We start from the raw sequence: 13,692 nt of genomic DNA, 5'->3' as shown, positions 1-13,692 counted from the left end.
TACGTACCTGGAAGGGAGGTCGCGGTTGATGAGTCGCTCATTGCGTTCAAGGGGAGACTCAGTTTCCGCCAATATATTCCCACAAAGCGAGCGAGGTATGGCGTGAAGCTATACAAAATTTGTGAGAGTACCTCAGGGTACACTTACAAATTTCGTGTGTACGAGGGGCGAGATTCCCGTATTCAACCCCCAGAATGTCCCCCCACTCTGGGTGTTAGCGGGAAACTCGTGTGGGACCTTATGTACCCACTGCTGGATAATGGTTACCACTTGTACGTGGATAACTTTTATACCAGCATTCCCTTGTTCAGGTCCCTTGCCGCCAGATCTACGTTCGCTTGTGGGACCGTGCGGAAAAATCAGCGCGGCCTCCCTGCCTACCCCCTCCAGGTACCTATCCCCAGGGGTGAGACCCGTGCACTTACCAGTGGAAACCTGTTGCTGGTCAGGTATAAGGACAAGAGGGATGTCCTTATGCTGTCCACAATCCACGGTAACGGCACCACCCCAGTCCCTGTGCGAGGTACCGCGGCAACGGTCCTCAAGCCCGATTGTATCGTCGACTACAATCGGTATATGGGAGGAGTTGATCTCTCGGATCAAGTCCTCACGCCATATAACGCCATGCGCAAAACCCGGGCATGGTACAAAAAAGTTGCGGTCTACTTGGTGCAGGTTGCCATGTACAACTCTTTTGTACTATCCCGAAGCGCTGGCAGCACAGGGACATTCCTCCAATTCTATGAGGCAGTCCTCAAGGACCTGATCTTTTCGGACCGGGAAAGAGCAGGCCGGAGTACCTCGGGAACTGGAGGCGCCCGGATCGTCCCTGGCCAACACTTTCCAGGTGTGGTCCCCCATACTGGAAAGAAGGGACGAACCCAAAAAAAGTGCAGAGTGTGTCGCAGGAGGGGGATACGGAAGGACACCACCACTCAGTGCGACACGTGCCCCGATCATCCGGGCCTCTGCGTTATCGATTGCTTCAGGGAGTATCACACTTCCATGGAGTACTAAATTTTTATAATCCCCAACAGTTCACTAGAGAACATAAAACACTATGGCTCTCAGACTTTGGAGACACGAAAACTATTTTTCTTTCCCCCAAAAATATTAGTTTTAGTGCAGGCATCCTCAAACTGCGGCCCTCCAGATGTTGTAAAACTATAACTCCCAGCATGCCCAGACAACCTACAGCCATCAGCAGGGCATGGTGGGAATTGTAGTTTTACAACATCTGGAGGGCCGCAGTTTTAGGATGCCTGCTTAGTGTCTCCAAAGTCTGAGAGCCATACATATTGGGCATCGTCGCGTGCGTAAAAGTCGTCGCTATAAAAATAACTTTTGACCAAACGCCTCGGATGAACGGTGTTAAAAATATAAAATAAAAACGGTGCCAAAACGCCTATTTTTGGGCAAAATTTCAATTTAAATCCATTTTGCCGGTAATAAAGCAAGGGTTAACAGCCAAACAAAACTAAATATTTATTGCCCCGATTCTGTCGTTTGCAGAAACACCCCATATGTGGTCGTAAATGGCTATATAGCCGCACGGCAGGGCATAGAACGAAGGGAACGCCATACGGTTTCTGGAAGGCAGATTTTGATGGACAGTTTTTTTTTTGACACCATGTCCCATTAGAAGCCCCCCCTGATGTAGCCCAGACTAGAAACTCCAAAAAAGTGACCCCATCTAAGAAACTACACCCCTCAAGGTATTCAAAAGTTACTTTACAAACTATGTTAACCCTTTAGGTGTTCCACAAAACTAAATAGCGAATGTAGAAACAATTTTAGATTTTTTTTTTTTTGTTACATTGCCTCAAAAAAGAGTAATATAGAGCAACCAAATATCAAATTTACCCCAAAAATAGTCCCAAAACAACAACCACCTTATCCCGTAGTTTCCTAGATGGGGTCACTTTTATGGAGTTTCTACTCTAGGGGTGCATCAGGGGGCTTGAAAGGGTACATGGTGTAAATAAACCAGTCCAGCAAAATCTGCCTTCCAAAAACCATATGGCGTTCCCCTTCTTCTATGTCCTGCCGTTTAGCCAAATAGTAGTTTACCACCACATATGGGGTGTTTCTGCAAACTACAGAATCAGGGCAACCCATTTTGAGTGTTGTTTGGCAGTTAACCCTTGTTTTACTCCTAGAAAAAATTGATTATATTGGAAAATTTTCCAAAAAATTGAAATTTCATAATTGTTTCTCCATCTGCCATTAACTCTTGTGGAACACCTAAAGGGTTAACAAAGTTTGTAAACCCAGTTTTGAATACCTTGAGGGGTGTACTTTCTTAGATGGAGTCACTTTTTTGAAATTTCTATTCTAGGGGTGCAACAGGGGGCTTCAAATGGGACATGGTATAAACAAAACCAGTCCTGCAAAATCTGCCTTCCAAAACCCATATGGTGTTCCCCTCCTTCTATGTGCTACCGTTCGGCCAAACAGTAGTTTACGACCACATATGGGGTGTTTTTGCAAACTACAGAATCAGGGCAACCCATTTTGAGTGTTGTTTGGCAGTTAACCCTTGTTTTACTCCTAGAAAAAATTGATTATATTGGAAAATTTTCCAAAAAATTGAAATTTCATAATTGTTTCTCCATCTGCCATTAACTCTTGTGGAACACCTAAAGGGTTAACAAAGTTTGTAAACCCAGTTTTGAATACCTTGAGGGGTGTACTTTCTTAGATGGAGTCACTTTTTTGAAATTTCTATTCTAGGGGTGCAACAGGGGGCTTCAAATGGGACATGGTATAAACAAAACCAGTCCTGCAAAATCTGCCTTCCAAAACCCATATGGTGTTCCCCTCCTTCTATGTGCTACCGTTCGGCCAAACAGTAGTTTACGACCACATATGGGGTGTTTTTGCAAACTACAGAATCAGGGCAACCCATTTTGAGTGTTGTTTGGCAGTTAACCCTTGTTTTACTCCTAGAAAAAATTGATTATATTGGAAAATTTTCCAAAAAATTGAAATTTCATAATTGTTTCTCCATCTGCCATTAACTCTTGTGGAACACCTAAAGGGTTAACAAAGTTTGTAAACCCAGTTTTGAATACCTTGAGGGGTGTACTTTCTTAGATGGAGTCACTTTTTTGAAATTTCTATTCTAGGGGTGCAACAGGGGGCTTCAAATGGGACATGGTATAAACAAAACCAGTCCTGCAAAATCTGCCTTCCAAAACCCATATGGTGTTCCCCTCCTTCTATGTGCTACCGTTCGGCCAAACAGTAGTTTACGACCACATATGGGGTGTTTTTGCAAACTACAGAATCAGGGCAACCCATTTTGAGTGTTGTTTGGCAGTTAACCCTTGTTTTACTCCTAGAAAAAATTGATTATATTGGAAAATTTTCCAAAAAATTGAAATTTCATAATTGTTTCTCCATCTGCCATTAACTCTTGTGGAACACCTAAAGGGTTAACAAAGTTTGTAAACCCAGTTTTGAATACCTTGAGGGGTGTACTTTCTTAGATGGAGTCACTTTTTTGAAATTTCTATTCTAGGGGTGCAACAGGGGGCTTCAAATGGGACATGGTATAAACAAAACCAGTCCTGCAAAATCTGCCTTCCAAAACCCATATGGTGTTCCCCTCCTTCTATGTGCTACCGTTCGGCCAAACAGTAGTTTACGACCACATATGGGGTGTTTTTGCAAACTACAGAATCAGGGCAACCCATTTTGAGTGTTGTTTGGCAGTTAACCCTTATTTTACTCCTGGAAAAAATTTATTATATTGGAAAATTTTCCAAAAAATAGAAATTTCAAAATTGTTTCTCCATCTGCCATTAACTCTTGTGGAACACCTAAAGGGTTAATAAAGTTTGAAAAAACAGTTTTGAATACCTTGAGGGGTGTAGTTTCTAGAATGGGGTCATTTTTGGGAGGTTTCTATTATCTAAGCCTCACAATATGACTTCAAACCTGAACTGGTCCATAAAAAGTGGGATTTTGAAGATTTCTCAAAAATTTCAAAATTTGCTTCTAAACTTCTAAGCCTTGTAACATCCCCAAAAAATAAAATATCATTCCCAAAATGCTACAAACATGAAGTAGACATATGGGGAATGTAAAGTCATCACAATTTTTGGGGGTATTACTATGTATTACAGAAGTAGAGAAACTGAAACTTTGAAATTTGCTAATTTTTCAAAATTTTTGGTAAAAAATGTATTTTTTTATGCAAAAAAAATAACTTTTTTGACCCAATTTTAGCAGTGTCATGAAGTACAATATGTGACGAAAAAACAATCTCAGAACGGCCTGGGTAAGTCAAAGCGTTTGAAAGTTATGAGCACTTAAAGGGACACTGGTCAGATTTGCAAAAAATGGCCCGGTCCTTAAGGTGAAAATGAGCCCGGTCCTTAAGGGGTTAAAAACATTTTAAAATAGCAATCTGAAGTCGGGTTTGGTGAAACCGGACTTCAGATTGCTATTGCTAAAAGTTTTTAAAGATGCAGTGGTGATTACGAAATTAATTTACCGAAACCTCCCACAAATTCTGCTTAAACTAATTTTGCCTACATGGAGGCAATACATTTTAATTCTGTATGGAGACCACATTAACACTGAAGTGTGTGAATAAATCGACGTTGGATCTCTGATCCGAAGCCCGATTCGCTCTACACTAACCCCGGCCACCAGTAATGCTGGCATTCTTTAATTTCAGCGCACAAGCTTTGCAGCGGTGGCCATAACCCCTAGATAAGAACAGTCTATAAAAATAAGCAACAATTTGAAAACTAAGAACATGTGGCATTATTGCTACAGAGAGTATTTCGGTAAGTGACTTGTATGACAATTTTACATAACATATATGTCAATTATTGAGGTGAGACAACCTATTTAAGGTTGGACTTTGGACAGAACTGGTGATGAGCGAGCATGCTCAGCACGTGGCGGTACTCGGCTGAATACCATGTGTGCTCGTCGCATTGCTCGAGTCTCCGCCCCGCACGTTTGGCGCCTCCTGAAGCATCCAATCAGCGTTCAGGTAAGTAATTCCCTCCAGTGTAATGCCATAGCCATGTTAGCTATAAGCCTTACACTGGTTGGCTGGCCGGAACACGCGGTACTAGTTTATATAGGAGCCGACGTCCCGCGCTCGGATCATTCAGCGTCAGGGAGAGCCGACAGTTGGCAGGGACATATAGCGGTTTGCTGAAATTACAACGATTGAACTCCAAAAAAGCTCTTGAAAGACAAAACAGTCCTCTTCAGGACTAAAGTGTGTGTTTGACAGCAGTGCAGCATTTTATTTATTTTTTAACAAGGGTTAAATTCAGCAGTATTACGGACTGGCGTCTGCAGGAAGGGACAGGTAGTGCAGGGCTGGAAAATCGCTGTGTTCAGTACCAAAAAGCTTTCAAAAGAAAGAAATATTACATATCAGTGATATCTACAGTACACCATCAGAAAGCAGTGTGTTTAGCAGAAATTCTAAAAAGGGGCTTATTCACTACAGTGTGCCCACTAGTGTGAGATACACCACTCCATCATAGAAATTTCTTTTTCTGGGGAAATTAACCTAATTTGTGCCACATCTGTGTGCACGCTCAATCCACAAACATTATATACAGTATTCCAGCCTAGAATCATTTCTATTTGGGACAAATGTCACTATTTTGGGTGACTTCTGTGCGTGAATTTAGTCTGCAACTATATATACAGTTAGTCAACAGAGAATTATTTCTATTTGTGACAAATTTCACTACTTTTGGTCACATCTGTGCGTGAATTTAGTCCGCAACTATATATACAGTTAGTCAACAGAGAATTATTCCTATTTTGGACAAATTTTACTACTTTTGGTCACATCTGTGCATGAAATTAGGCCACAACCATATATACAGTTAGGTACTCTGGCACATATGGCTGACTTTCCCGCGACCCTCACGTTATACGCATTTTAGACAACACGGATTACTGGGCGTTCACCCTACTCAACCCCCGCTACAAAGAGAACTTCTCATCTCTTATTCCTGTGGTGGATAGGGTAAGTAAAATGGTGCAATACCAGAAGGTCCTTGTTGATAAATTGCTCCAAACATTTACATCTGACAATTCTGGCAGCACAGTCTGTACTTTCTTTGGCAACCAAGGAAGGGAGACAAGGGGAACACACACTAGTTATAACAAACGCACGGCAACACTGTCCAAGGCATAGGACACTTTCATGACACCCCGCCAGCAACCTCACCCTGAAGCGTGGCCTAGTGGCTCACGGAGGGACAAGTTTTGGAAGATGGTGAAAGAATACATAGCAGACCGTGTCAGCGTCCTGAATGATCCCTCGGTGCCTTACAACTACTGGGTGTCCAAGCTTGACATGTGGACCAAATTTGTGCTCTATGCCTTGGAGGTGCTGGCCTGCCCTGCCGCCAGCGTATTGTCTGAGCGGGAATTTAGTGCTGCTGGTGGCATAATAACAGATAAGCGTATCTGCTTGTCCATTGCTGGCATTGCTGACAGGTTGACTCAGATAAAAATGAACAAGGCCTGGATTGCCCCCTGACTTCTCCACCAGAGGAACGCTGAGCTAATGAGGAACAAACACGCAATTTAAATGTATGCTTTACAATATAATCAATCCACAAGATTCAGATGCACCCTTTTCACCTCCAAAAAAGAGTATATGTTTGAATCTTGTTTTCTCATCCTCCTCCTGTTCCATACATTATATATACCCTCGGTACAATGTTTTATTGGGTTCGCTCACCTTTAGGCCCTCACCTCCAATGTGGGTCACCAGCAGGCCATTAATTATAATTTTTGAAGTGTGTGTATGATGCCCTCCTTTATGTGTAATAAAAGGTGCATTGGAGTGCCGGTTCCTTGTAATTTTTGGCAGCCCTTTCACTGTGCATAGGCTGTATGAGTGTAGGAGTTCCACTACCTGAACAATTGTACCACCATGTAAATGAGGCCCTCCTTTAGGTGAAATACAGGCTGTATCGGAGTGCTTCTTCTTTGTAATTTTTGGCAGCACTTACACTGTATATACAATTGAATCTACAGGAAAGAAAGTTTCCTAACAATTTTTTATCTAAAAAGTATTTTTTTGTGGGGGCAGGGTTTTAGGCGTTTTTTTGTCAGTGTGTAAAAGTGGCGTACAACTTGGACAACATGGTCCCCAGCAGCGACATTGGTGTCCAAGATGCATCCAGACATGGTCAGCCTGCTGTTCCTGATCAATTTTAGAGGTGTTTCCATCACTTTCAGACCTTTTCCTATGGTCCAGGCACCCTCCCCTCATCCAAGCAGGGGGTGCCTGGTTGTCTCCCATTGACTTACATTATACTCGGGTGCTCGGCCGAGCGCACAAATATCGTGATGTGTTCGGACCGAACACCCGAACGCCCGAACACTTTGGTGCTCGCTCAGTAGTATTTCACTACATTTCGCATTACATTCGGCATACAATTTGAAGAATGCATGCTTACACAGTTGCATTTGCCTGACATCGACTCCTGTTGTTCAAAAGTAACACAAATTAACAACTTACTATGATTGATTGATTTTTTCAACTACTTATCTGCTTTAGTCAAAACTAGATTTAATGTGTAGTTAGAACTCATGGATATTACAAAGTTAGACAGAAACTACAGACAGTCCACATGGTTTGATATAATGCTATGGTGCAAAGATATCCTCTGACATTGGGGGCCTATGGAAGTACAATGAGGCCCCATACAGTAGAAGTCTATGAGTGCTCCACTAGAGCTTTGTACAACTCATAGGTAATACAAAGCCATAAAATACCCTGTGCACGAGCCCAAGTTTGGGAGAAATTAATGTGTAATGTAGAAATATGGATAATTTTATATATTTTAGAATAAAAGATGATTGCCTGCCTTGTACGTTACCAGTCCACACCTGTATGTAAACCATTGTCTGTCAACTTTCAAAACTCTTTTCACGTAAATTCTGCATATAAAGCGCTATGTTTTATTGGACTGCATGTCCATTTGCATTTAAATGGAATTAAGCATTCTAATGCATAACTGAATTTCTATGAAGCATGTTGCAATCACACAGTCATTACCATGACAAATGCCATTGAATGGTGTTTTCAAAATTAATTGAATACATCATACATCTTAAATCCCTTCTAGAAAATACTGTTTACTTTTCTGCGCTTTAGTGTTCTTGATAGAAACAAGGTATCTAGGGCAGAAAGAAATCTCATTTTGCTTTGAATTGTTATGTACAATATACTAGAATTAAAACAAAGTCAAAAAGATACAAAGGTCAAAAAGATATAAATGCTGCTTCAGTAATAGACTAGTAGAGTGGTAGTAGTAGTAGTAGTAGACTTTGGTATGAGTAAATACAAAATGCAGCTACTGTATGCCTTTTATATGAATTACAGTAAACTATAGGAGGCTTAATTCACTCCGTATTCTAATATTTGGAAATTCAACTTTTTAAAAAGTAGTAATTCTAACAAACCCAAATTTTATATGATATAACATTAAGCGTAAGGACAAGGGCATAGACGAGCAACACATTAGCGCATCATGGCGAAACAGCAAAACTCACACGAAAAAAGCTGCCATAGATAGTTCTGTAGGGCAGAGGTGGTGAATTTTATAATCTTTGCAGCTAAGGTTTATGACATGACTCCAGTACTAAAGGGGTTGTGCAGGGCTTAGATATTGATGACCCATGCTCAAGATAGGTCATCCAATATCAGATCATTGGAGGTCTGACTCCCGCAACCTCCACCTACCTGTTTGAAGAGGCCGTGGCGCTCGCACATCCTCTTCACAGTTAATCTGTTCACCGTCTAGATTTTAGTGGCAGCACAATGTAATTGCACCTTCCTCTCCCATTCAAGTGAACAGGAGAGGAAGCTGCAATTAAACTGTGCCGCCGCTAAGATCTAGACGGCGAGCACGTCAACAGTAAAGACCTCTTCAAAAACAGCTGATCGGTGCCGGGTGTTGGACATCAGCTGATCTGATACTGATGTCCTAACCTAAGGAGAGGTCATCAATATCTCAGCACTGCACAACCCCTTTCAAGGGAAACAATTCTGACATTTGGGAACTGCTCTATATACAGCACCCAGCTCAGACAGCGAAGCATTTCAATGAAGGCGATCTACACTGGCATCAATCTTAGTGAATCTGCCCCTCTGTGTCTACAGCACCAATCTATGTGCCTTTATGGTTACACATTTCATACAAGCTTTGAGTAGTCCTATACTGTAGCCATATGGGGTTCATTTATTAAGACCAGCATTTTAGTCGTCGGTCTTAATAACCCCTGAGCTGGCGGTGGATCTGCAGAAGTTATGTAGAGGCGCTGGCCTCTACATAACTTTGGTGCATCCACTGCCAGTCTAAATCTATGCCAGTTCCATTGCTGGTATAGATTTAGAATGTTTTTTTTTTAAGTAGGCGTTGAAAATTATAAATGAGACAGGCCCGCCGGCCCACCCTTTCCCACGCCAAGCCCCCTTATTTAGACCTGGTGTGAGCGGGAAAAAGTCGCAGATTGCAGCGCAAATGACCTTTGTGCTACAATCCGCGTCAGGTATATGCCAGAAAACTGGCATATATCTGATAGTAAATGACCCCCCCATTCTGTTTAATTTTTCCCATACTTAAATTCAGTAGGAGGCAAGATGAGAGTTTAACTGCAGCTTTAGACTACACAAGGCTTGAATGTAGTCTGTTACCATAGAGATACATAGGTCTGCATAGGAGCTGTAGACGCAAAGGAAAACAGTCTGCCAAGTTGGTTCAAATTTTATCTGAGATGCATTTGTGCAACAAATAAATACAACTTGGTCGCCGCATTAATAGGTAGGGTCTTCTCCGCTCTGTACCATTTTCATTGTACTTGTGTTGTTTCATATTATGTAGGTATACCCCCCTCCATGTGCAGTGCCATGGAGGTAATGGCGCATTCAAGTAAGTAATAATAAAGGTGTACATAGTCTATAAAAATGCTCCAGCATGAAGAATGACGGTCAACAAACTGTAATTGTCTTACTGTATGCCGAGCCACATGGAACAAGTTTACAATAACTCATTTATATTAAAGTCAGTTTTCTTAAAGGATAGAAAATAAAATAAAAACATAAAATAAAATTGCGTAAATAAAATGATAATAAATAAATCTGAAATTGTTTTCTTCCCATGCAAAGTGCATGGCAGCTCCTGAATCCTTCTCATACCACGTTAACCCATAACATGTATGCTAGTGGTTAATAGTCCATGCTGTGTCTCTGACAGATGAGTAATGGGTATGTTATAACAAAATAATGTACAAAGGCTTTCATTTCTGTGGGGCAGTTCATCATCTCAAACTGCCTGGTCATTCAGTCCTTATATACCAAAGTGTGTGCTTTGTACATGAAAATTATGACATCCATTTTTATTGCATGTTACCTTATGAAGGGATAAAGGGATTGTCTACAGCAGCAACCGGAGAACTGACACTTTACCTGTCAGTTTTGCTGCATGTTCAAAGTATGACAACAACTTTTTTTTTTTACTTTGCTTTTGTTTTAATTCCCTTTTAAACAACCATTGAATACCAGCAACGTTGCACATATCACCTGAAACACGCATATATAAAATAGGAAAAAGTTTACTTTTGTACTCCTTTATCTTTTAACAGATTAGATAGATAGATAAATAGATAGACAGATAGATACAAATGCGACAAGGCATTTTGGTCTCAATGGGCATGCACCTCTGTTTTTCTTTGCTTTTCATTTATTGACTAGTGCTACCATTTTCCTTAGATAGATAGACAGATAGGAGATAGATGATAGATAGATAGATAGATAGATAGATAGATAGATAGATAAATAGATAGATAGATACAAGATAGATAGATAGATTATAGATTCACTGTTACGAATAAGAACTTTCGAAACGCGTCAACAGCCTGCATCAGAGAGTATTTGAGCCCTGTATTGTCTGTGAAAAACTTGCAAAATAAAGACGGAGAACTTGACACTTCAAAATAAGTGAGTGCTGGAGTCTTAATCATTCAGATAGATAGATAGATACAAGATAGACTATAGATAGATATGAGATAGATAGATAGATAGATAGATAGATAGATAGATAGATAGATAGATAGATACAAGATAGACTATAGATAGATATGAGATAGATAGATAGATAGATAGATAGATAGATAGATAGATAGATACAAGATAGATTATAGATAGATAGATAGATAGATAGATAGATAGATAGATAGATGCAAGATAGACTATAGATAGATATTAGATAGATACAAGATAGATGATAGATAGATAGATAGATAGATAGATAGATAGATAGATAGATAGATGCAAGATAGACTATAGATAGATAGATAGATAGATACAAGATAGATGATAGATAGATAGATAGATAGATGCTGGATAGATAGATTGGCCATTGCTTGAGAAAGGTTCTATTGAGAGGACCGAAAAGTCGCATCTGGTGGAATAAAATACGCACGTTATTTTTGGAAGTGCCGTGGAGTTTTTCTTTCTTTAGATAGATAGATAGCTAGATGATTGATAGATAGATAGATAGATAGATAGATAGATAGATAGATAACATGTGCCGTTTTCTCTTCTGTTGTCTAAAGAAATAACATCTTACTTTCAGGTAGTCATTAGTTATCCTATTTCCTTCCAGACCATGCCTGGAACTGCTGCATTGCTAATTAAAGTGTGTGAGCAGTAGTATATTCTCCTCATGCGGTAGTTAAGCAGACCTCAGCACTTTGTGCGATGTGAGTAATTGACCATGACGTTCAAACTGTGCATTGGGAAGATGAGGGTATGAAGGCAAAGTACTGTCAATAGTGTGCGGTTACATTGTGTTGCAGGATCCCTTACCTTGTCTGCCATGATCATCGAAGACCCACCATGAATACCAAGAATTGGAATGAAAGTCTGAGCAGAAACAAAATCCAAAATCTGAGCTATGGCCTCTTGGTCAGTATCGTCTCCAAAAACGACCCCATGGATCTTGGTACCTGACATCAGATCACACACATGGGTGATAATACTCTTGGGGTCAGTCTGGTTTACTAGCAGGGTCACCACGTTGACATCAAAGTTCAAGGACGTATCCCTTGTCCAGAATGACCGGACTTCTTTCTCTGTGATATAACGAGTTCTTCCCAAAATAACTGCAATGTTCAGGACAGGAAAAGTCTTTTCTGCTCCATAACTCAGATCCACCATACTGAGCAGAGCACTGAGCAGTAACACAGCACAGCCAAAGGTACCCATCTTCTCCAGCCTTACTCCCTGTAGAAATTGATCACAAAGTCTCAGGTTAGTATCCCACCACAATCTCTCCTTGCTGTCATTGATCAGAAATCTCAACACAGAGTTGAACAGATCAGTACATTTGCTGCAGTGAATACATGTAGCAGTGCAATCAATCAGCTCATCAGCTCCTCTTTGTTTTAATATGTATCTGAATATGTCCTCGCCATAGTTCCCATTCCCAGCTTTGCAATATAGTGCAAACACTTAAACATGACACGCAATGCCTCTCTGCATAACTGTTATAACCAGGGACGTAACAAGGACCCAGGGGGCTCCATAGCAAGACTTGGAACTGAGGCCCCACACCACCATCACCACCTTCGGTAGCATGAATGTGAGAGCTTAGGATTATGTTGGTTTTCCTAATGCACAGGTGAAATGGTTGGACATTGAAGTAACATGCACGGTAATGTCACAGTACAGCAATAACGCTCACAGTGATATCACAATAGTATGATAATCCACATGATGATGTTCAGAAACTTAATCGGTGATATCACACTGCAGAAATAAAGCAAAAAGTAACGCACTCTTCCATTGTCCATATACATCACTAGCTGCACCCATGTCTCAGTAGACATTGGCCCCTCTTGGCTTTGGGGCTCCATGCCTGCTACCTTGGTAGTTCTACCCATGGCTATACCCCTGCAATGACAGAGTAGGTCTAACATCACCAAATACCCCAACGGGGATGCTTTAGGTACAAAACATGGGTTGCTTCATAATAAGAGGCTCAGATTTTTGATGGATCTTCACTGAATCTACGTTCCTTTTCTTGCACATTGTGAACAGCTCATACTGCGGATACAGAATCCCCGTGATTGAGCGGAGGTTGCCTATGACATTCCTTTACTTATTGTACTGAATTTATTCTCTTCATGTAACCATGGCATCAGTTGATGTGTCTGAGACACTGCAGATTACATCTACATGGGGATACCCCTGCAGTATCTGCTCTGCTTTTTTTCTATTCATTGCTCATCTCCAAACCTAGCTTTTTTTTCTTTTTTTTTTTTTTATGGTCACAGGCCGATCATTATGGCATATCTGTCTCCTATCACTGCAGCTAGCACTTAAGTCATCACCTCTCCAACAACCTATTGACCCATGTTCCTGGCAGAGATGCTCCAAGTGCAGATTGGAGTAATGAAGGGATCATTTCAGTTTTGTGGTTGCACTTAACTGCAGCTGATTGCTATGTAGGTTGATATCATGGATTGCCCCACATATTCCAGAGAGCTTTACGTTAGGCATGCTTCACAAAGCACGGATAAAACCGCCATAGATGGAATTGTATGTTAGGGCTGCGTTTGCTTGGGATTGCAGGGAAGCTCCTGTTATTACGTACATTATGCTTCTCTTAGACTTAGCTGTTA

At 40.9% G+C, this 13,692-nt stretch overlaps 1 protein-coding gene across 1 annotated transcript in view; it reads right to left on the bottom strand.

Annotated features, from left to right (window-relative positions):
* The window catches only part of GRIN2A (glutamate ionotropic receptor NMDA type subunit 2A), an 810,811-nt gene extending 798,537 nt beyond the window's left edge, over positions 1-12,274 (bottom strand). Inside the window, exon 1 of the mRNA XM_044304525.1 lies at positions 11,876-12,274. Within this exon, the coding sequence (XP_044160460.1) occupies positions 11,876-12,274 (399 nt within the window). The remainder of the gene's footprint in view (positions 1-11,875) is intronic.
* Positions 12,275-13,692: the final 1,418 nt, after the last annotated feature.

This window comes from Bufo gargarizans, chromosome 8, assembly GCF_014858855.1.
Source record: "Bufo gargarizans isolate SCDJY-AF-19 chromosome 8, ASM1485885v1, whole genome shotgun sequence".
In the NCBI taxonomy this organism is placed as follows: Eukaryota; Metazoa; Chordata; class Amphibia; order Anura; family Bufonidae; genus Bufo; species Bufo gargarizans.
The sequence above is the reverse complement of the archived record's forward strand: the minus strand, read 5'-3'. Positions and strand labels throughout refer to the sequence as shown.